Source organism: Lepidothrix coronata, unplaced genomic scaffold (genome assembly GCF_001604755.1).
Source record: "Lepidothrix coronata isolate B3197 unplaced genomic scaffold, Lepidothrix_coronata-1.0 Scaffold21, whole genome shotgun sequence".
Lineage (NCBI taxonomy): Eukaryota > Metazoa > Chordata > Aves > Passeriformes > Pipridae > Lepidothrix > Lepidothrix coronata.
In genome coordinates, this window is record NW_016690201.1 from 3835451 (window position 1) to 3856726 (window position 21276).

Consider the following 21276-nt stretch of genomic DNA (forward strand, 5'->3'; position numbering starts at 1 on the left):
TAAAAATCCTGGGGTTCTACCAGGTTTCCAAATCCTGGCATAATTTTTAAATGGGAAATTCTGGTCTTTCTGTTCTGGGGTTTGAGTGACTTTTTCCCTGGAAGAACATTGCATGGTTTACATTTACCTCCACTTCTGCAAGGTGCTGGAGTAGGTTCTGGTGTTTTATTTCAGCCTGGGTCATCAGGAAGAAGTGTCCTACTGAACATGGCAGGAAGGAGAGGTTTTTTCTTTCTCTGTAGACTTCAAAAGGTTACATGAGAGAGACAGTGGAGTGTGGTTTGTTCATGGCCCTTCTTAGCACTGGTGTGGCTCCCTTTGGCTGATGCGTTTAAAGGTCAGCTTCTCCCAGGGCTGACTGTGCAGGTCACCCCCTTGCTCCTGATCCTGAGATGAGAGGCAGGACTTGTGGAGGTCCTGTGAGGATGGGAGGGGTGGGGAGCTCAGCAGCGGCCTTGGCAGGAGATCAGCCTGGCAAAATGTGGAAACCAGCAGGACAAAAATAATCCCGAAACGCTGCTCAGAAGGAAAAATCACTTTTGCCAAAACTGTAGTGGAAAGTGGCATCTATTAAAAGGGATTTCTGATACAAGACTAAATTTTCTGAATAGAATGGAAAATAACTTTTGCATGTAAGAAGATCTTTTCTCCTCTTCTGACAATCATGTTTGTGCCTTCCTGCAGACTGCCCTGGTCTCCATCTTCTCCACTGTCTTCCTACCTCCCTGCTCCCCCAGGCAAGTTGTTTAGGGCCTGACAAAGTGAGGAGAGAACATAAATGTGCAAGATAGCTTCAACCACGTGTTCACACTGCACTGAAGTTGCATGGCTGTCCTTCTCCATGAGTCCATCTCACGGGACTCTTTTCCCTTGCAAAGTTTGCTCCCCACAGCCATGGGTGCAGCTGCAGCTCAGGTAACATGGCTGGGGGGCACTGGCTTGGCAGTAGCAGCACTCCTTGTGTTGCTTCACACTTTGAAAGACTTGAGTAACTTTCTGGAACAGCTCCAGAGACTTTCCACATGAAACTGTGTTCCTGGAGGCGTGGCAGAGGTGGCAGGAGCCTCAGTCAGCAGTGGCTTTTGTTGCAGCCCATCCCCTCATGGTAACAGAAGCTTTCAGAGCATTAGTCAGATAATTACTCTGTTTAAAAAATCACAGTGGTGAGATGGGAAAACCAAACACTTCTCTGCATCAGTGGATATATTGTCACTAATGAAAAGCTACCTTAAAGACCTCTTAGCTCCATTTTTTCAAATGCTAAGCAAGTGTTGTGTTATATTTTGCATAATTTGCTAGTACAAATGTTGTCATTGTATTCCTTGTACTGTCATTGTACTTCTTATAATCCTTGAAAGAAATAGGGACTTGGATGTGATGAACAATGCAAGGAGAACCTGATACACCTGGGTCAGAGGACTGAATGGCTGGTAGGTCCATGCCCGCAGCAGTTGCCAGCTTGACTTCTGCTCCACAATTTAATTCTGCGTATTTATCCTGCTCACTCTACTGTTATCTAGTACAAAGCCAAGAGTTTAAATCATACTGACTTACTCAAGAAACACCTCCTTGGAAACCCCTGAAAAATAACTTTGCTCAGGTGAATAGTCACACTCCCAAACGGCCAGAGGGAGAACTTAGAACGTAGTTACAAGACAGTCTTTAGTTATCTTTAGTTATCTCAAAATCTGACTTTGTTTTACATTTGACCCACTGGTAGCACATAAAAATTATTTGGTTTTAAAGTAGATTCAGACAAGATATAAGATGTAAGATATAAGATATAAGGGAGAGGTTTTTTACAGTGAAGGTGGTGAAACACTGGAACAGGCTGCTACCTCACCCCTGGAAACATTCAAGGCCAGGTTTGGCATGGCTCTTCGCAATCCAATTGAGTTGAAGATGTCCCTGTCCATTGCAGGGGGCTTGGACTAAATGATCTTTAAAGATACCTTCCAACTCAAACTATTCTGTGTTTGTATCATCTGTCAAACCCATCTTTGGCCATTCTCTTGCTATGCTTATAGAGATGAAGGGTAGGGATAGGCCACCTTAGTGCAGACCTGGTGCCATAGCCTGGAACTTCCCATAACCAGGAGGATTTCCATTGTGGACACCCCAAGGGCCAGACTCCATCTGGGCACTGCACACAGTAAGGCCAAAATTTCTGTAGTCTGCAAACCTCATGGGCAGGCATTATACCATGGACCCAGAGACAGCCTGGCACGGGTTCAGGTTGTTTTTCCTGAATATCTGAAGCCCTGTTCTGCCTAGGATGCAATGCCCTTACCACGAGTATGCAGCACAGTACATAGGCATATGTTTCTTGCGAGGAACAAGAATTTGTTTTCAAGGCGGTTAATGAAAAGCTTGGGTTCAAAAAGCTGACAAAGGAAAGCTCTAATGTGACTGTGTCTTGCCTTATAAAAGTGTGAAGAATGTTAGCAGAATGTAGCCTTACAGATTTCAGGGGAAACTTAATGCACTTACCTCAGAGTAGCTTCATTTTTTGTTTTGTTACAGCTGGAATTACCCCAGGAATGACTGGTATGTACCTTCTTTATAACCCATGCTGTTACTTGTCCTGTGGTTGTGCTTGTTGTGAAGCATGCTCTCTCTTTGTGTCATTTTGAAGGTAGTTTATGAACAATGCAAACAAATTCAGAACTTGATGAGAAAGGAGAACAAGAGTGACTCTTATACTGATGCCAAACTTTGAGTCAGTGCTCAGAAATGGTAAATAAAAACATAGTTGAGAGGTCTTACTTTATGAGAGATGTGTGATTTTTTTTATTGTTTGCCAGGAATGCAGAGCTTCCATGACAAAGGAAATAGGGAGTCAGTAATGTTGTGTCCAACTCTGAGATATTTATAATGCATGGATAGTTTTGCCTGACAGGCAATGAATTTCAGAAAAGGTTGGATTTACACTACATAGATAATATGGAAAGAATTATGTTGCCAATGCCATCGTGGCTTCCACAGCATTTTGTGTTCATACAGGCTCAATGCTGAGGTAAAATAACTGTTTCCAATCACCAAGCCCTGAGCCAAGAGCCTGCCTGGTTCCTGAAGTTGAGGAAAATGCATTAATAATTCCTGCTTTATTTGAAACATGGGGAAGTTGACACAAGGATTAAAAGAAGTGAAATGCTGAAGGAGGAGGGGAACACATTAGTGGGGATTTTGATCAGACTTGTTCTACAAAATATATTTTATTATATGCCCTCTTGGCTTTTCTCCCTGGCTCAAAAGTGCATGGCAGTACCATTATGATTCCCAGAGGAGCAGGTACTGTCTTCTTGCATTACATTTGTGCCACCATTTCACTCCTGGCTTTTTAAGGTCTGAGCATGGAATGCTGCTCTGAGAAATGCCTGTTGCTTGTCAAAGAACTCACTCTTTGCTACAGCACCAGTTGTGTGAAACAAGGAACATCACAGAGATTGACAGGAGCTTAGAGCCATGCGTGGCCCACAGGATCTCAGCATAGGAAGGTCTCGGTGTTGTGCTTAAATGCTCTTCTACAATCTGCCATGAGAATTTCATGGAAGCATTACAACCTCCTTTTTCCTACCACTTCTACCATGAATGCCAATTTTCTTCTCCCCCCCACCCCTGCTTTTCATTGTGAGTGTTTATACAGGAGCAAAGGAAGTGTAATCTCCTGCCCTTCTTATTTGCAGGCTTGGTACTGTCATTTCACATGAATACAAATGGCCACACCAAAGTAAAAAACACTATGAGGAATGGAATCTGCTACCAGATTTTTTTCCCTGTTTATTAACAGATAGGTGAGAAGATCTATGCCTTTTCTCATGCGGAGTAACTCCATTCCCCACACCTTCTTGCCCCATGACTGAGTGCCATGAAAAAGGAGTATTCTGTATTTATTTGGACTCCAAGAAAGCTGGAGGCCTCTTTCCCCCCCTTTTAAACAATAAGCAAACCTACAGCACTATTCTTTGCCTTAGATTCCTTCGTTCTGTTCATCCTACAGTCAAAATCTAAGGGTTACTGTACAAAAGAGGGGAAATGCCTGAAGTTTACTACTTCCAGCAGCTACAGTAGCTTATCTGCAGCCATGGATGCTTCTGTTTTGAGCACATCAAGGGTTAGTGTTTCAATAAGTGTCCTTTTTGCCACAGTGCCTGAGACAGGAGAAGCATCCAATAAACGCAAAGTTGTTTTTTTTAACTGAAATGCCTGGATGAGATTGGAACTACCTGTACTATGTTCTGGGGCTGCACTTTAGTATTTGTTGCCAGCCTTGCTTATACATCAATGCCCTGACCCATAACTTCTTCAGTTTTGGTTCATATTTAGCCCAGATCCAAACTAAAGGATGATGGAAGTTGGCTGGTAACCACAAACTGCTGTATGTTTATTTACCTCTGTCAGCCTCTTCGGGTGGGAACTTCTTGCAATTAGTGAAAGAAATTCAAGCCTGGAGTCAGACTGCATCACTGGAGGGATCTTCAGCTCTTCTGGAGCACATTCTTTCTGTGCTAGATCCCTCGAATGCATATGCTGAGGGAAAGGAAAGGATCCTATGGCCTGCCTCAGGCTCTGTATTTCTGTACAGATCCTTGTGCTCTGACTGTCGAGGAAGCCTCTAGCTCTGCTTTTCAGTATCTTCACATCAGTGCAGTAAAACGCTTGGAAATTAGAAAGCTTTGTTTTGCAGCAAGGAGATAGATGCTTGTGTGAATCAGGTAATATATGCATGGACCTGAAATCCTGGGTTTATTTTTTCAGGAACTGCTGCAGTTCAACCTCTTTGTGCCTTCTCTTTTTTTGTAAAACAGGGTTGTTGTTTACTTACCTTACAGGAGTGCTTTTATAAAGCTAATTTACTCTTCTAGACAAGATTTGTAAAACCCAGTTAGGGACACCGCTATCAACTTCCACAACTTAAAAAATGTGATTTTTAGTGTTTATCTTGGCAACGCAAACCTGCTACACAGGAGTAAATGGATAAATAATCAATTTGTCTTTTCAGATAGTGAAGAGTTAACAGGCACTGGAGGCACAATCCAGCCTTTGACCTCTGGTTTGTCCAGCCATGCTGTCCCTTCCAGCATGACATCTCCATTTTATTTGATTGCTTCAGTCAAACTTACTCAGATCTTGTCCCCAGAAGTGGAGACTGGTAGGGTGGAAAAGGACTAGATACCATCTACGTCTCCCTGTTTAGCCCCATGACAGCAGTAAATCTTCTTTCTGTCACCACTGTCACTTTTAGGCTATGATTTTCTTGGCTGCATTTCCCAGCTTTGCCCTTCTAGCACTTTTTCTTTCACAGCTCCATATAATAGGATGCTGCACTCATACTAAAAAAAGCACCTAAGTTTTCCCTGTAGAAGGTTAACAGAGTGGGCACAGAAACTGGTGAGAGGTGTGATTTGGCTTTATCTTCATAAATTTAGATGGTACATCAGTATTTGCTGAGTTCAGCCTTATAGACAGAGAATGTTTCTTTTCCTTTTGTGCTTGAGTTTGCCTTTTTTTTCTCCTTCCCTATTAAATCACGGACATTTTTGTCGTGGTTTTTTTTTCTGGAAATGATGGTTAACCAGCAACTACCAAATCTTTGTAAATGTTATTGCACTGCTAAATAGGAAAATTTTTGCCCCTCAATTCTATTTTTGCTTTTCTTTTTAAACTATTGTCACTTATCTCCAGTGTTTCAGTATGACATTTTAATGAATGGCCTGTTCCCTCAACTCGGTTCACAAAAGCTGTTCTACCACTGATTTTATGTCATGTCAGCTTGAGACCAGAATAGGTGAGCTTAACCTCTGAGCACCTGTGTTACATTTTTAAATATGATGTATTCTTTGCTGGTCTGTGCCAGTTCTGATATCTCTGTAGGGAATTGCTTCGTATTTGCTCTCACCAAGCAGAAAATTTTGGAAGAGGCAGAACTTTCTACTGCCCTGATTTGGAAGTCACGTTAACATTATCAAAACAACAAAAAAAGAGAAGATCACTTGCCAATTACCATCATTGGCAAAACAGGATCGACTAGGGGAAAACTTATTCAATTTATTGCCAATTTAAATATAGAGTTGAAGGGTGAGAAACAAGACAAAAACTAGAACACCTTCCCCTTCCCCCTTTTCCTCCCTTAGGCTTTATCCCAAGCTCAACTTCATTCCTTCATCCTCAGCTACTCTGCCTCCCACTCTGAGTGACACAGGAGGATGGGGAATGAGGGTATGGTCAGTCCATAAAAGCTCATCTTCACTGCTCTTTCCTCCTCACACTTTGCCTTGCTCCAGTGTGTGCTGGGCTGTGTGTCAGTACCTCCTTGGTACAGTCCTGTAGGATTTGGAGACACTATTTCTTCCCTCACTGACTACAGTTTTGCACAGAGGAAGTACAGTAAGGGTCATTTGAAGGCTACTGAAGAGAAATTATTCTGAAACCCTCCAAGCAAGGTCCTTGGCTGGTGAGCCATCTGCATTAATATTTGTCATTTTCCACATTCTCTCAAGCCAGCTGGGGATCTGGAACAACTTTTTTGTCCTCTGGAAAGAAAGAAGAAGCTGTTTTCGGTATTGTGAATATTGTCACACATGCGTGGTGTTGATTAATTAAAAAGAGGTGAGGCTCTTTAGGAAGCTGGGAAAGAGATTTCCCTCACCCCGAGATGGCGTGTTCACTGAGGCTGAGCAGAAGCACAGTGCAAAATGCTGGTCAAAGGCAGTCAAAAACCCAGTCTGGTGTGGAAATCCAGCACAACTGTAAGACTAGGAAAAGCAGAGTGTGTGATCATGACTTCTGTGTTGACACATTTAAACTCTTGCAGTTCAGACCTAACTGCTTGCTGGTAGTCTGAACTGTTTACGACTGATCAGGATTTACAATTTTGGTTTTGTAGAGTTTAATTCTGTAAGGAACTAAGTATGGTAAATGAAACAGCTCTCTGTGCAATTGGTAAATGAGGAAAAGGCAAAATTAAAACATGGCTGTTCCTTCTGACAATTAAATAGGAACAAAGGAATGCCATGGTTTAAATCTGTGAGCTTTCAGGTAAGGTGCTCATTACTAGTGAAAACCTTTTTCTTCAAAATCTTCTGAACCCTGATTTTGAAGGGAGAAAAATAGGAAAAAATAACGTTGTTAAATTGCTGTTTTGAAATGGAAGGATTTAATTTATCTGTTTCTCTGCATCCCAGAAGTTAATGTTTACAACAGGGTCTCCAGACCACCCATAATCTGGTAATAGGTCTAGCACAACCTTCAGTTTCTAAACAGATGTTTATCTGAGAATTATCTGATAGCCTTGTGTTGGGAGGGTCATAATCCCCAAACCCATTAAAGAAATTAGAGGTTTGTAAAAACATTTTGAAATAGATGAAACACCTTTCAAGATAAGTTGCTTATAATGGAAAGCAAAAGCACAGTGGGACGGAAATGATTCCATGGATACTTCTTTCTACTTTTTTGGCAGCTGTAGTATTTATATCTTACTGTGATGACTGTATTATGCAGCATGTACTGACCAGTTATTCCAAAGTAAATAACTTAGATGTTAGAAATACAGACAGATTACTTTTTATTTTAATATCTTATATTTACTTTTAAAAATAACAGTTGCTTCTTAAAAATAATGGTGGTTTGTCCTTGACATAGTCCTGTTAGGAGCTTTGCTGTCTTTGGTGAGTGCAGAAGATGAAGGATATGAAAATCAAGTGATATCCTGATGTTTGAAATGAAGGTCTTATAAAACATGAAGGCATGTGTGTTACTTTATCCACGAGTTCTCTGATCAGAAAAAAAAAAGAAGTTGTAAATAACTTTCTTTCTAATAATCTATGTGGTAAAGGAGGGTAGAAATACAATGCGGAAAAAAGGATTATTAAATAACTCCTAAGCAAAGCCAAACTACAGAAACATTACAATACTTAAGTAGCTAGAAGATGACAAACTTCATTACTCACAAGCTGGCAGGTCGTAAGAAAGGCAGAAGTCCATTTTTATGGCAGGAAATACATCCATTAAATTCCACCATTAAGTCACATACACCAGTTATTGTATTCTCTTGCTTTATGGGTTTTGTATCGACTTCACCTTCTATTCAGGGCTATAGACAAGAGGGTACTATTAAAAACAGGCAGATAAAAATGCATTAGCCTGATTGATAAGTCATGTTTTTTGTTCAGGCATACATGCATCGCTGAAGTGTGTCATAGTGAAACTGCAAAAGAGCCTCTCAGAGTGTCGATGCCCATTACAAAAAGCCTGAAAATCAGAACTGTAAGATGAAACAGCTTCATATTTTTCCCTGTTTTCTCTAGTTTCTTCATTATACACCATAATGTTTTGCTCTCCTCCTGATTTTGAAGTCTTAAATTTTTTTTCTTGTTCCTGGTGGTACATTGCTTCTGTGCAGTGATTGAAAGTCCTCATGTACGAGAGCATCTAATTTGCTAATTAATACAGCTGACTGAACTGCTGTTCTCATTCTCCATCGGTCTTTTTGCAGTCTGTGCCTGGATGTGTCTTCATCATGTGGCCATCCCGAGGCAGGATCTCATTCTGTGATGGGAGTATTTGTGTGCCAGGTGATACAGCCGTGGGTTTCTGGTGTGTTTCTCATACTTCCAGATGCTCTTGTGTCAGGTGTTTGGAATTGAAGCATTCCCATCGCCGCCTCATTGCTGTCCTGTTCCTAAAGCATGCCTGTGCCAAACTTTCAGTCTGGTTGAAATGTTCACTAATTCACATAAAGATTGAGAAGCAGCAAGGCCATTGCCTGAAAAGCGAGGCACAAGCTGAAGGGGGAGCACCACTGCTCATGAAATTCTGATCTGCTCTAGAGAAATCAGTGTGCCTCATTAGCTTCATGTCAGGATTAGACCTTCTCAGCTATTATGTCATCTAGACTGCTGGTTCTTAAAACCTTGTTAATTCTTAACTCTGTCCCAGCTCTTTCCATTTCAGCTCATGTCATGTACCAGGCACAGCACATTCTGCAGCCTCTGCCAAGTCTCTGCCACTTATTTTTCTATTCCTGCTTTCCTCGTTCCCCTTAAGCTCTGGAGTCCCTGTGCCACAAAACATTTAAACATATGTTTGACTCTAAGTGGTGAAGAGTTTTGTTGAGTCAGGACCTTTCCATTCAGCTCGGCCTTTGAGTGCAAGTAGCCTTTGAAGTTTGAAAGGCGCGAAGAGAGATCCTCAGCAGCTCAGGGAGGACAATTAATTCTTTCTTTTATTAGTCGCTTTCAATGTAGTTTCCCTCAGATTCCCATTTTTTACTTTCTCTACTTTATTGTACCATCTACCTTTTTGCTTCACATCACTCTGTTCTTTCATTTACCAATTGTCTTCCCCAGAATTGGAAAGTGTAATTCTACTTTGTACCTCAGAAAATTTACTGTACAGTCCAATTAGTTTAATTGAGCAGTTCAGGCTGGTTGGTCTGTGACATGCTTCTGATACCGTCAGGAAGGTGACCAAGAACACCACTCCTATGCCATGAGACCTGTCTCAAGGGTACTGTCTCACCTCTGTTTGTCCTGATGGCACGAAAATGTCTGTGCTGGAGTAAATATTATCTTAAGGCAAGAGTGTTCCTGTGTTTTGTATGGAAACAGCTGATGCATGCAGCTGCTTCAGAAAAAAAAAAAATAAATTTAGAGAAGTTTGAAATGGAGGCGGCTAATTAGATCCCTCTCTCCATCTCTGAGCCCAGAGCTTTCCGAGAACTTTGGTGACTTAGCGCTGACTCAGAGAGACGTGAGTCCTTTTGATGTATTTTTTTTTTGAGCTTTTTTTTTTCCATACCTACTGCAGCTTAGCTCTGAATTCAGAACTTTTGCTTGCATTGCACTCCCAGGTCATTGCAACCAGGCTCCTGCTTTCACAGGCAGCCCATAAATGTGCCAAGCTCAATGTTCACACCTCTCCAGTAGCTCACGCCTGCTGCATCTACTGGAAAGCCGTTCCACAACCTTATTCTTCTGATCACTGAGAATCTTTTCTCTTGCAAGCTTCCTCTACAAGTGCATTAATTCTAGTAATATACCTCTAAATTGACTTTAAATGAGCCATTTTGATATAAAATTGTGAAATAACTTTTTCATCCCTTCTTAAGTGATGGTTTCCAGACTGAGGTTGTTTTGAGGAGCTGCCGTATGGCGGAGTATACATCCTTGTGTGTATCACAGTATTCCCATTCAGTGTATTAGTTAACTGTGCACACTAAAGTACATTTCTTAATTTAAAAGAGTAATTCTCCTTTAGGCAGTGGGGTACATGCTTCTCTTATGCCAAGGAACAGAATTCAGTCTGTTTTCCTGAGGAAACATTTTTTTGTGCTGCTTGACCACGCTGTTTAATGATCTGTCTGCTCTTTCCAACAGTTGCACATGTGTCCGAAGTGACTGTAATGGACTGTGATCCTTGGGGGGAGAAAAATGGACCCCATGAGCATATATCTTAATGAAAACTGTATTAATATGTGGTTTAGATGTTGTGGATGCTTTTGAAGTTTTGAATATTTTGCAAGCCATATAACAGCGCTCAGTCTCTTCCTTCACGCTGTTGCAAAATGGTGTCAAGTTTAGATTAGTAACAGGTCATGACATGACAGCAGTACTTAAAGCCTCAAGGGAAGCTTCAACAAAGTGTTGTGTTTACAGATTGTTCTGTCAAAGTACTTCAGATTGTCACTACATCTCTGGTTTTGCTGCCAGAGATATTTGCGTGGATACAAGCCCTCCTGGCTTGTGGATGCCATTTTTGCTTCACGGAGCCACAACGGATGCTGGAGCCCTGTTAAAGGGCGTGGATTTACCAGAGCACGCGGGATGGTGAAGGACACCTGAAGGTTGTCTGCACTTTGGTGTTCCCAGTTGTGTTTAACTGCTGTCAGATGTGATAATCACAGCACGGGAGAGCCTTCTGCCAGGCTTCCTCGGGCTTCCGAGAGGAGGGAGCAGAGCATTTCATTTTGAATAGTCAAGCGAGCGTCAAAGCTGTTACCTGAGGCAAAACTGGAATGGAAGGATAACATTTTAATCGTCTGACAGGCAGTGGATTTAGGCTTTTATTCAGCAAAGCACATGAAGTCTGTTGGCTTCATTGGGAGTGCGATATTTAAACCTAAGCATATGCTTGAGTTTGTTTTGAGGTTTGCAAGCAAGGCCCTCAGGGAAGGCAGTTCTCACCTTCCCTGCCTGAGAGGGGAAAAGGCATTAGGCTCTGTGCCTAAAGAAATCAGGGCACTTTATTTGCTACATCTCATTAGCATAAAAAGCAAGGAAAAATTACACCAAAACTGTGAGGAAGGGACCAGGGCAAAGGGGTCTCTTCTGCACAGCTCTGCCAGAGTAAGCAGTGTCCCATCTCCTGGGCAAGGGGAGGAAGGGACTGGGTCCTCCGTCCGCATTCCCTCGCTGCTCGATGGGGTTTCTCTGTCCTCCCTCTGGGCTGTGCAGGCAGATGAGCAAGGATTTCATGCATTTGCAAGGGAAGTTATTGCTGATTCATCAGTAACTGGCTCTTCTCCAGCCCCCAGTCATCTCCTGAGGTGGGAGAGGTCAAACCTAGCACAACGGTACTTAATGTAGCGTGTGCAAACGTTTTTATCGTGTGGTGACTTCTGCATCCTCAGCATAGCTGCCTTCAGATAAAGCAGCTTTCATCGTTTTATGGAACTTGTAAGAGCCACGGCATGTTTTTGTGACTATGGCTGAATTTTCTTGTTTTTTTAGTTTTCTGACTCATAGTCCTTTCCACCAGAAACATAAAATGATTCATATACCCAAGCACTTAACTCCTTTTACATTTGTAAATGGCACTTCATGCATGCTTAATGAGGGTATTCCAAGCCACTAAAACCATAATTTGCTTATGCTACACGATAAGGTTTGAATCCTGCAAAGACTTATGTAAATACTTTCAAGTTCATTGTAGGTTTTTGCAAATGGTGATTTAGAGCCAGAATGTCTGCTGGCTTAGCCTCAGTGGGTCTTTGTGGCCCACATAAGCTCTGACACAGCACCTGGGAAGAGAGAATGAGAAAGAAAGATGGAATTGGTGCTATAAATCTGACAGAAAGAAAAGAATGCCGAAGAGGCTCTTTTATTGCTTTCACGGGGTAAGATTTGAATATTAAAGTACATTAGAAAAAGGAGATGGAAAGAGAAGATGAAAAACATTTTTTTTCTTTCACTTTGCTTCAGAATTTCTAAAATTAAACTCCCAGTGTCTTATTATTTTTATTGGAAGATATAAGGGAAAAATCCCTTTGCTGGATAATTCAAAGCTCAGATAGATTTATTTAGTCTCAAAATATACAATACTAGCTAGCACTGCACTTAAAAATGCTATTGCACTGTTACTCAGGCAATGCACACATTTTATGATTTTCTTTTTTAAAATGGAATCAAATAATTTATGATGCTGGGTTTTTAATCTCTTAATCCAGGCTTTTTCTCCCAGATCATTCAAGAACCACTCCAGATTATTCAATGTCAACCCCCTCCCTACATCTTTGCCATTTGTCTAATACGTAGAATTCTAAAAGCAGTAAAATCTTCTAATTTGAGTTGAAATTTAATAAATCATAGATGCATTTTGGAGGCACAGTTTATGTTCTGAGAATCAGATTTCTGAAAATGTCAAAAGGCATTTTTTTTCTGCTCCATAAAGTAGTGTTGTTTGCGGGCAGCTGTTCGTTTTCAGATATTTTATTGCTTTGTCTTATTCTATGTTATTTTCACTTTGTTGTTGTGGAAAAGGATTTTTTGGTTACAATCTTCCTCTTCTTTGTTGCATCACATGGCAAAATTCTGTCCTTCATCCTCCCTCAATCTCCAATAATTCAAAAAAAAAAAGAGAGAAGTTAATAAGCTTCTGCTTCAGGCGTGATTTATAGCTCATTAATGTCAGTGAAAGAGAAGAGCTGAAGCAATGCTATTAGCTAGGAGAGGACCATGAATTCCAGTTTCTGCAAAGCTTGACGCGTGTCATGTGTGGAAGAGGCTTGGTTCTTCACCGTCAGAGCTGGTTTCCATTTGCAAATGTTGTCACCAGGAATTGGCACCAGCCCTGACTCTGCTTCAGGAAGTGGGTCCCGGTGCTCCCTCGCTCACCACGCTGATGTCCACACGGCATTCCATTAAAAGGAGCAGGAGCATTGCTGGTCTTTCCAGAAGGTGCAGACAGAGCTAAAGCCTCCAGTTTGCTTATACCTTTTGATGCCTTTCCAGTGATGTTGTGGATAATTATGGTTTGTACTCCTGGCACTGCTGCATTCAGGTGTGTCCTGGTCTCTCCCAGGACAATATTTATTTCAGAGAGAGGCAATTTAGGAAGAAACGGTATGTTCCTGAAAAGAAACTGCTCTGGATGATCTGAGGTACCATTCAGGTTTTAAATAGAGTATGAGGATATATTCTAAGATGCCAGGGGAAGATCTGTGATTCCCCTTGAGGGAAAATGATGGGCTCCTGAAAAATGGGCTGAATGAGCAGGGAGCATTTCAGGGACGAGAGTCTCTATGATGCTCTTCTATTTCAGTTTGCACAAGAGAGGGCTGTAGTCAGTTTTGTAATATCTAGCCTGTGGCACTTTTTTGGTTGCTTGTCCCTCTGTGCTCTGTGGTCTTCATTCCTCTCACATTTGGCTTGGCTGTCTCTGTTGGGAGCTGATGGTGCACTTCTTTGCAGTGACTCACCATGTGTTTATTTAGGGGCTACATGGCATTTAGGCAGAATCTTTCAATATTAAAAATGTGTTTTAGCAATTTACATAAGCTACTAGATTGGCTTCTAGGCTACTTTTGTCTTCAGAGCTGACCACCAAGAAGGAAAAAAATGCTTCTGCTGGGCTCAACTTTCCCATAATAGGGAAGGAGATCTTTGGCCAGCAACGTGAAATTTTATATGAAGCACAGAATGAATGCCAAGTTTGGGGTTTTGCCTCCATTAAGAGTATTTTGAGACTGAATGCTTGAACCATGGCCTTCTTTGGTAGCCCCTGAAGGAATCCTAGAAAGTCCGGGGACACAGCCTATAAGAGCTGCATCTTAGAGTTATATTCAGTGGCATTTTGCTTCTCAAAGAGAACCCTGTTATGGAAAGGATTTAATTGTCAGGGGAAATAATATGTTTTTACCTCGATTCACTCAGTTGTTGCATTTTAGCCAGAGATACATGGTCAATTGAGTTTGGTATGAGTTAGTGCTGCCACCTGGAACAGGCAGGAGAATTTTTTTTCAGCCTTGCCCCCCTGAGCCACCCAGTCCTGGTCTCTGCTGTGCCAGCACACAAGCTCATGCTGCAGTGCTGGTGGTAGTGGCTGGATGGCACACAAAAGGCTGTCAGGGAAACAGTGTTACGTGGAGAAAATTAAAAGAAAGTAAGGACCAGCCTTCACCATGCAAAACTTTGCAAGTGAAGTTGACTGGAACAGGTAGAGCTGTGAGAAACAATGAAGACGTATCTCCTGCTTGTTGGCACAGCAGTAAAACTAAGGGAGGGGACGGAAGATATCCTGGAGCATGGCAGAGCTCTCCATTGGTTTCCATATCGAGACATTATTCTCTCTTTAGCCTATTGCCTTGGAAATCTTGAGGAACTGCTCTTTTTCATACAGCCATTGCAGTTCCTCCTTTTTTAAAATCAGTTAATCTGTGCATTACCTCCATCCTGCCTTGGTGCTCTTCTGCCTCACAAAGCAAGAGTTAAGAGCCCCGTTTTTTGACCCTTTCCCTTTCAAGTGTCTGCACACTTATTTCACTGACCAAAAATCTGGCACATCAAAATCACGTCAAATGAGGCTGTCCTTGGGATTTGTTACAAAGGCACAAAGCAGGCAGCAGATGTGCCAAAAGGTGCTGAACCATCACGCTTTCTGGCAACCATGACTTGACAGGCTTGGCTTCAGGCTGGGTAAAAATACAGTCTAGATATATGCCTGGGTAAAACTAGGCTGGTTTGACTGTCGGTAGCTCAGAGATTTCTGGATCTGACAAGTAAAGATGTCCAGAAGTCACAATAGTAAGTCAGGCTCCTACAGCAAGAGCTTCCCTTAAGGGGATCTGCAGGATTCACCTGCACTGAGCTCATGGAATGTGCAAGCATTTGCAGAAGCTAGTGTAAATAAAATCACTGTCAGAAAGAGCATGTTAAGAATTACTAGAAATATAATATTTCTGGATTCTTTTAAGTGTCTACACTCAGTAACCCAGTTGCCAAAAGTGAGCTATAACCAGGGCTTATTAACTTTGTGGTTGCCTTGGAAGCCCATCATCTCATCTTGACCCCTCTTGTGCTTTGATGCTCAGAGGGCTGGAAGTTGGGCAGTAATTTCAGCCTCTCCCGTTGCTGTTGATACAGAAAGTATCTTATGTGGTAGGCTCAGGCAACACTGCAAGACTGCTGGCATAAAAAAATAAATATCCCTACATTAAAGTAAAGGCTGTGTTAGGTACAGTTGTGCCATGTTTTTCTATTTAAGTAAACATCAGGTTGGGCCTTGAATTTCTGAGCACAGCAAGGAACGTTTTGGAAAGTGGAAATTGCATTATGGCTTCTGTTTCCTTTCCAGGGAAGCATGTGAAGCACATTACAGAGCGAGGGGTCATGACTGCAGGGAACAGGATGTCTGAGAGGGAAAGGTGGGGCGAGAGGAGCTGCTGCAAAACAAGGACAGAGAAACAGCAGGAGAGCATGAGGGTGAAAAGTGGTAACTGGAAACCTTGCAATACCTTAATCCAAATTCTTTCACGTAAAAGGTCAAAAAAAGAACTTCCCCTGCATTGCTTATGTATTTCTGACCTTTTTTTTTTTTTTTTTAATCTCTTGTTTTAATTCAAATCAGCATTGTTGGGTTGGGTTTTTTCAGATTCTGGCAATGTTCTGAAATTTTGGAACTGCCAGACAGATAGACTCAGGGTTTCAAAGCCAGCATCTGCATGTGTGCACATGTTGGTCTGATGAAAATGCTGGACAGGCTGAGACTGATCAAAATGTATTTGCTTAGCTGTGATCAATTAACACTGCTGTATATTAAGCATTGTGTTTGCTATATTTCAGTGTGCTACCCCAACTCTGTTTCATGCATCATTCCCTCTGTCTGTAAAACTGTTTCTGGGCCAGGCCTGCACTGAGTCATAAACAGGGTGGAAGTGATGGCATCTCTCCCTCTAACCCCTCTGTCTAGGGGTGCAGGAGGATCTCAGGCAGGGGGAGCAGCTAGAGCAAGAGCTCACTTTCTGTATGCTCCTTTTACTGTGGCAGCTACCATGGCCTTTCCAGGATTGCTTATTTGAAGCACTTTTGCAGCACTGCTGGCCAAGCGGCACCTCTGGCAGTGTGTTGGGGAGAGCAACGTATGGTTTGGCATAGGGGAAGCAAGCACAAAATGTGTACATATTTTTCAAAAGCCAAATTGTCTGAAAAGTCTGTCTGACGATAGCCCAAACCAGAACAAACTGTAATTACATATCCTTTGGGTTCACAGTTAATATGATATTTCTCTCTGGTTTTGCAAGTGTGCCACAGTTACGCTTCAGTGGCTCGGCAGCCTTTTAACAAGCTGTAGAAGGTACCCTGTTGCTCAGGCCCTGGCAGTACTGAAAGGCAGCATATCCTTTAACCCCGTGCAAGATTATGTAGCTTAACAACAGGGAGCAGTCTCAGAGCAGTGACCTGTCCACATGGAGCTGGGAGAAGGGAGGTTTACCCACTACCTTTTCATTGTACAGCTGCTACTCAAGGTATTTTGGTGCTTGAGTTAATAGTCCTGCAAATATAACAAGGTAGAGAGGGAATGGCACGGAGGAATCTATTTGGAAGGAATTAGACATTTACAACACACCTTAAATACAGGAAAATAAGGAGTGAAAGAAGGGAAATACTGTCCAAGTACAGTCTGTACCCAGTTTTAACATAGGCAGACAGGATTTGTTTACGGAAGCAGACAATCATCACTTTCCTCCCTGTGGTAAAAGGTGTGTTTTAAAAAAGTACTAGTTGGAATTTTGTCTAAGTACACCTTTCAAAACAGAACCTCAAAGGCAAGGCTGGTCCATTTGAGTTGCCACTCTGTAAAGTAATCACTTGATTTAAAACAGGAGGCAGCAGCTCTCTTGACTATTTAACTGATTTCCAATTTGGATGGCTTTTCAGTCCACTCTGCCCTGGTGTCTGTGTTCCAGGGCTGTAAAACTGTTCTAAGAAGGCTGCTAGCTCAGCCCTGGGGTACCCAGCTGACTCAGCCACTCCTCCATCAGCTTTTGCTGTGAGGTTCTCAAGGCACCCGAACTGTAAAGCCAAAATGCCCTGGATAGCAAAGCCAGTCTCTTACAGGATCAGTCACTAGGTGGTTTTGTCCTTATGAAAATAAAGGGACAGCTGTGGGGAGGGGCAAACCCTCCAGAACAGGCCTGCCTGCTCTGGTGGAGGCAGGAGGAAATGACCCTGCTGCAGTTCTGCTGTTGGTCCAAGTAACCCGGCGTTTGCCAACCAAATCAAGTAAATAGCCCAACACCGCCTCTCTCCAAAATCACATCAAGTCTGATTAAGAGTCCAAGGAGTACTTTTTCCCAAACATGAATAGCTGGATCAGAATATCAAAGATCATCGATTTTTTGTGTTTTATTTTATCTCAGAGAATGAGCTTAAAAAAATCCCTTATCAGCTTCTTTTTGAATGCCTGAAAGGGGAAAAAAAATAAAGGGCATTTATTAATATTAGCAGTAGTATTCCAAAGTGCATTGCATGCATTGTTATTAATATTATTCTAGAGATGCAGTGCCAGCAAATCATAGATACAGAGTTGGCAATAAATTAATTGGAGAACTAATAAAGTACTGGAAATTAGGAAAGATGATGAGATGGAAGAGATCAGCTGAGCAAAGAGAAGACTGAGAATGGCGTGGCTTCCTTGCAGTAATATGGTAATGAATATAGCAAAGGCAGAGTGGGAATACTGATCCTCACATGCTTCTCACAACTTGCCATGCTCGATCAAATTGCTGTAAAATTGCTAACGTGAGCAATTACAGGATGAAAAGACCTTTATGCCAATATAAATGCAGAGCACTGCCCCCTCTGCAATGATAGTTTCTAAATTGATACAGTATTATAGAGTGAGCTGGGCTTTGGCAAAACTGGTGGCTCAAGCTCACCTGTGCTACTTTGAGCCTGTGTCCTCCAGTAGAGGACACAAGTCTAGGCACTGTATCAGAAAATCCAGGGCCTGTAAATACTACATAATGCATCCAGAGGGAAACAACCCAAACTCCCACATGACTTGGTGGGCTCTGGACGGACATTATCTCCCAGAAATGAGACTTGGTACTGTGGTAAATAGTGCCATAAAACCTTAGTTTCCCACTGTTTGATAGCCAAGAGAAAAATAAATCTAATATTGTGGATCATTTAGGAAGGAAATAGTGAAGAATAGAACAAATGTTACTGTGCAGCTCTGCAGCTCTCAGAAAACAACAGAAGAGGTTGAGAAAAAGCACAAGGAGGTGTGACTGGGGTAATCAGGGTGTGAAGAGGTCCCTCTGTAGGCAGAACAGCCAAGAGATACTGGGCTCCTGCAGGACATCATAGAGTTGGCTGCCAGGGGGATTGCTAAAGGTCTGTAAAACCATGGACTATGCAGAAGGAAGGGCTTGCTGGTGGGTGACGAGCTGGAGGCTGGGAGCCTCATGTGAAACTATTGGGCATTCAGTTCAGAATAGTCCAGAGGGGACAGTTTGTCAGGCACACAGTGGTTTTAGACTGACAGAGGGCATGTTTGTATTAGATATTAGGAAGAAGTTCTTTACTCAGGGGTGGTGAAGCACTGGCACAGGATGCCCACAGAAGCTGTGGATGCCCCGTACCTGAAGGTATTCAAGGCCAGGTTGGACAAGGCTTGGAGCAACCTGGTCTGCTGTAAGGTGTCCCTGCCCACAGCAGGGGGTTTGGAATGAGATGATCTTTAAGGTCCCTTCCAGCCCTAACCATGCTATGATTCTGTTACAGTTAAGTTGGGGAACTCTTTGCCGTGTGAGGCTGTGGATGCTAAAATTTGCGTGAGTTCAGGATGAGGATGGACAGATTTGCAGAGAGGAAATCCAGTGAGTTAAAAATGAAACCAACCTGTCTGTGCCAGAAAGTTGCTGAGGAGGCAACTCTTTGGAGAAGGCCGGGAGAAGGCACTTTTTTTAAGTGCCATGCCATACCACATGTGAAGTTAGGGCAGAACCCAAGGAGCAGAAATGGAGGCTGACCATTGTCCTGGCAGGATTTGGTGCTGAGAAGGTGCAGCCTGATATGTGGAGTCAGACTGCTCCTGGTTTCACTGGAGGCCATTGTGAGAGGCTGCAGGTCTCTGAATCATGGTGGGTTTACATTTTGACTCATTGTCAGAGACTGGCATAGTGTTATATATGTGTTCTGTTATATACATGTGTGAGAGTACATCTCCCTAAGTCCTCTCAAACAGGTCCTTTTCGAGTCAAACACTTGATTCCTGGAACAGTGCGTGGCACTGGGTCTGATGTGAAGCCCACCGGGATCTGTGAGCACCTCTATCCTGGTACTCAGTCAGGCTGTAACTGGATTTTAAAAGTGACCTATATATTTTGCTCCGTCTCTCAGGCTCTCTTTGCGTAACCATCCATAGGTGGTCTAAATTTACCACTGCAGTGTGAAAACCTGAATCCACAGGCAGAAGTGGGTCTGCCTATTTAAACCGCTTTTTGTCCTGATTTCAGAACTGTGAGCAAGACTTGCACTTGCCAGTTTTGTCAGCAAAGCTCAGCTGGTGAATATTTTCTTTGATGACCATTTTTGTTTCTGGTTCATGGCTATACCAGCAGGAGCTATGGTAGGGACTAGCAAAAGAATGCCTTAGAATTCCTTGTTTTACTTACTGACCTGGGTTTGCTAGGCTGGCAGAAGTGGCTCTTACTTTTCCAGTATAGTTCTGTTTAGGCTGAGAGGCCTTCAGATGCAGGCAGATGCAGAGGGACTTTCTACAGCTGTCTTAGCCATGAAGAGTGCAGCACATCTCTCAAGGCAGATGTCACGTGTCATCTGTCTGACCACTTCTGTAGCAAACAGGATACCTTTGCTTTTGGAGACAGCTGAGACAAACAGTTTTAAAACTGTGTTTAAAATGGGCTTCGTTAATCCAGGAATCTTAATCTAGCACTAGGAAGGTAACATGTGCTGCATGTTACCCACTTCTGTGAGTTTTTATGATGGAGGTTGAGTTTTCCTCAGGGTGCAGTTGGTTGGAAGTGCAAGAAACGGTTGTGTTTTCTGGGATTTGAGAAGATCAGCTGGACAGAGTGTCCCAGGGATGCAGGAGCATGCCCAGGATGCATGGGCAGCAGTGGACCATAAACAAAGCAGAAGTGCAATGCAGGACAGGAGGCCAGTGGTCAGCAGTGGCTGGTTCTGCTGCTGGGAATCCACCTGGGAGAGGGATTATTTCAGTGTAAGCGAGATCCCTGCAACTCTGGGATGCAGAGTTCACATAATTCATCCACTAAGGGGATGGAGCAAGAGCAGTAGCTAATCACTGCTGTTTATAATAGAGATGCTGTGATTTTTTAATTGTGGTATTATTAGAAAACTTTCTGGAATGGAGAGAGTGTTGTGTTAAAGTGTCTCCTGAATCAAACTGTTGTCTCATATGGCAGTTTCTCTCAAGGTAGCGATAATGTTCCCAGAGAGAGCAGGATAGGAAAACTGGAAGTCTCTTGGTCACATCTTCCAAGAGCATCATGCTTCCTTTTTGTTAGATGCAAGCTATTGTAGATGTGTTCCTCATGGTGGTTAATACCAAGGCACTTCAGCACATCAGTGTTTTGAGCTGCTGGTTTTATGGCCAGGTGTTTGCTGTCATGATTAAGGTTTTGTAAAATAGGTCTTTATATATTCTGCAAAAAATTAACAGGTTTGCTCTCCCTGCACACTCTTCATTCATTGCTGCATAACAGCAGAGAACAATTTAGCTCCCTGGAAGTGTATTTCAGTAAGACAGCAAGTGGTCTGTGTTTACTTATGCTGTACAATTCAGTGATTGTACTGCAAATCTTGGCCAAGTTCCTGAATATTTGGGGCCTAAAAACAAGCTCTTAAATTCATATTTAGGCTCCTACACAAAAGGTCTTGTTTTTCAGCTGTTGAGTCCATCCTGACTCTTGCTGAGTGTTTGGAAGCCAACGGGCTATCAGCATTTTGAAAATTGGGCCTGCTATGTGTTTCCTTGCCTGTATGGGGGAGCTAAGCTATGGTTTAGACT

The 21276-nt window shown here is 42.5% G+C and overlaps 1 protein-coding gene across 2 annotated transcripts in view; it reads left to right on the top strand.

Moving 5' to 3' along the window:
* Positions 1-21276, top strand: part of CYYR1 (cysteine and tyrosine rich 1) — a 54710-nt gene that overhangs the window by 25776 nt on the left and 7658 nt on the right. The window contains exons 1-2 of one of the 2 annotated variants that reach the window (XM_017808049.1): positions 10832-10843; positions 15571-15757. In XM_017808049.1, coding sequence (XP_017663538.1) covers positions 15606-15757 — 152 coding nt within the window. In that variant the 5' untranslated portion in view covers positions 10832-10843; positions 15571-15605. Of the gene's footprint in view, positions 1-10831; positions 10844-15570; positions 15758-21276 lie in introns of those variants that run through there. The other variant, XM_017808048.1, reaches the window with a different exon arrangement.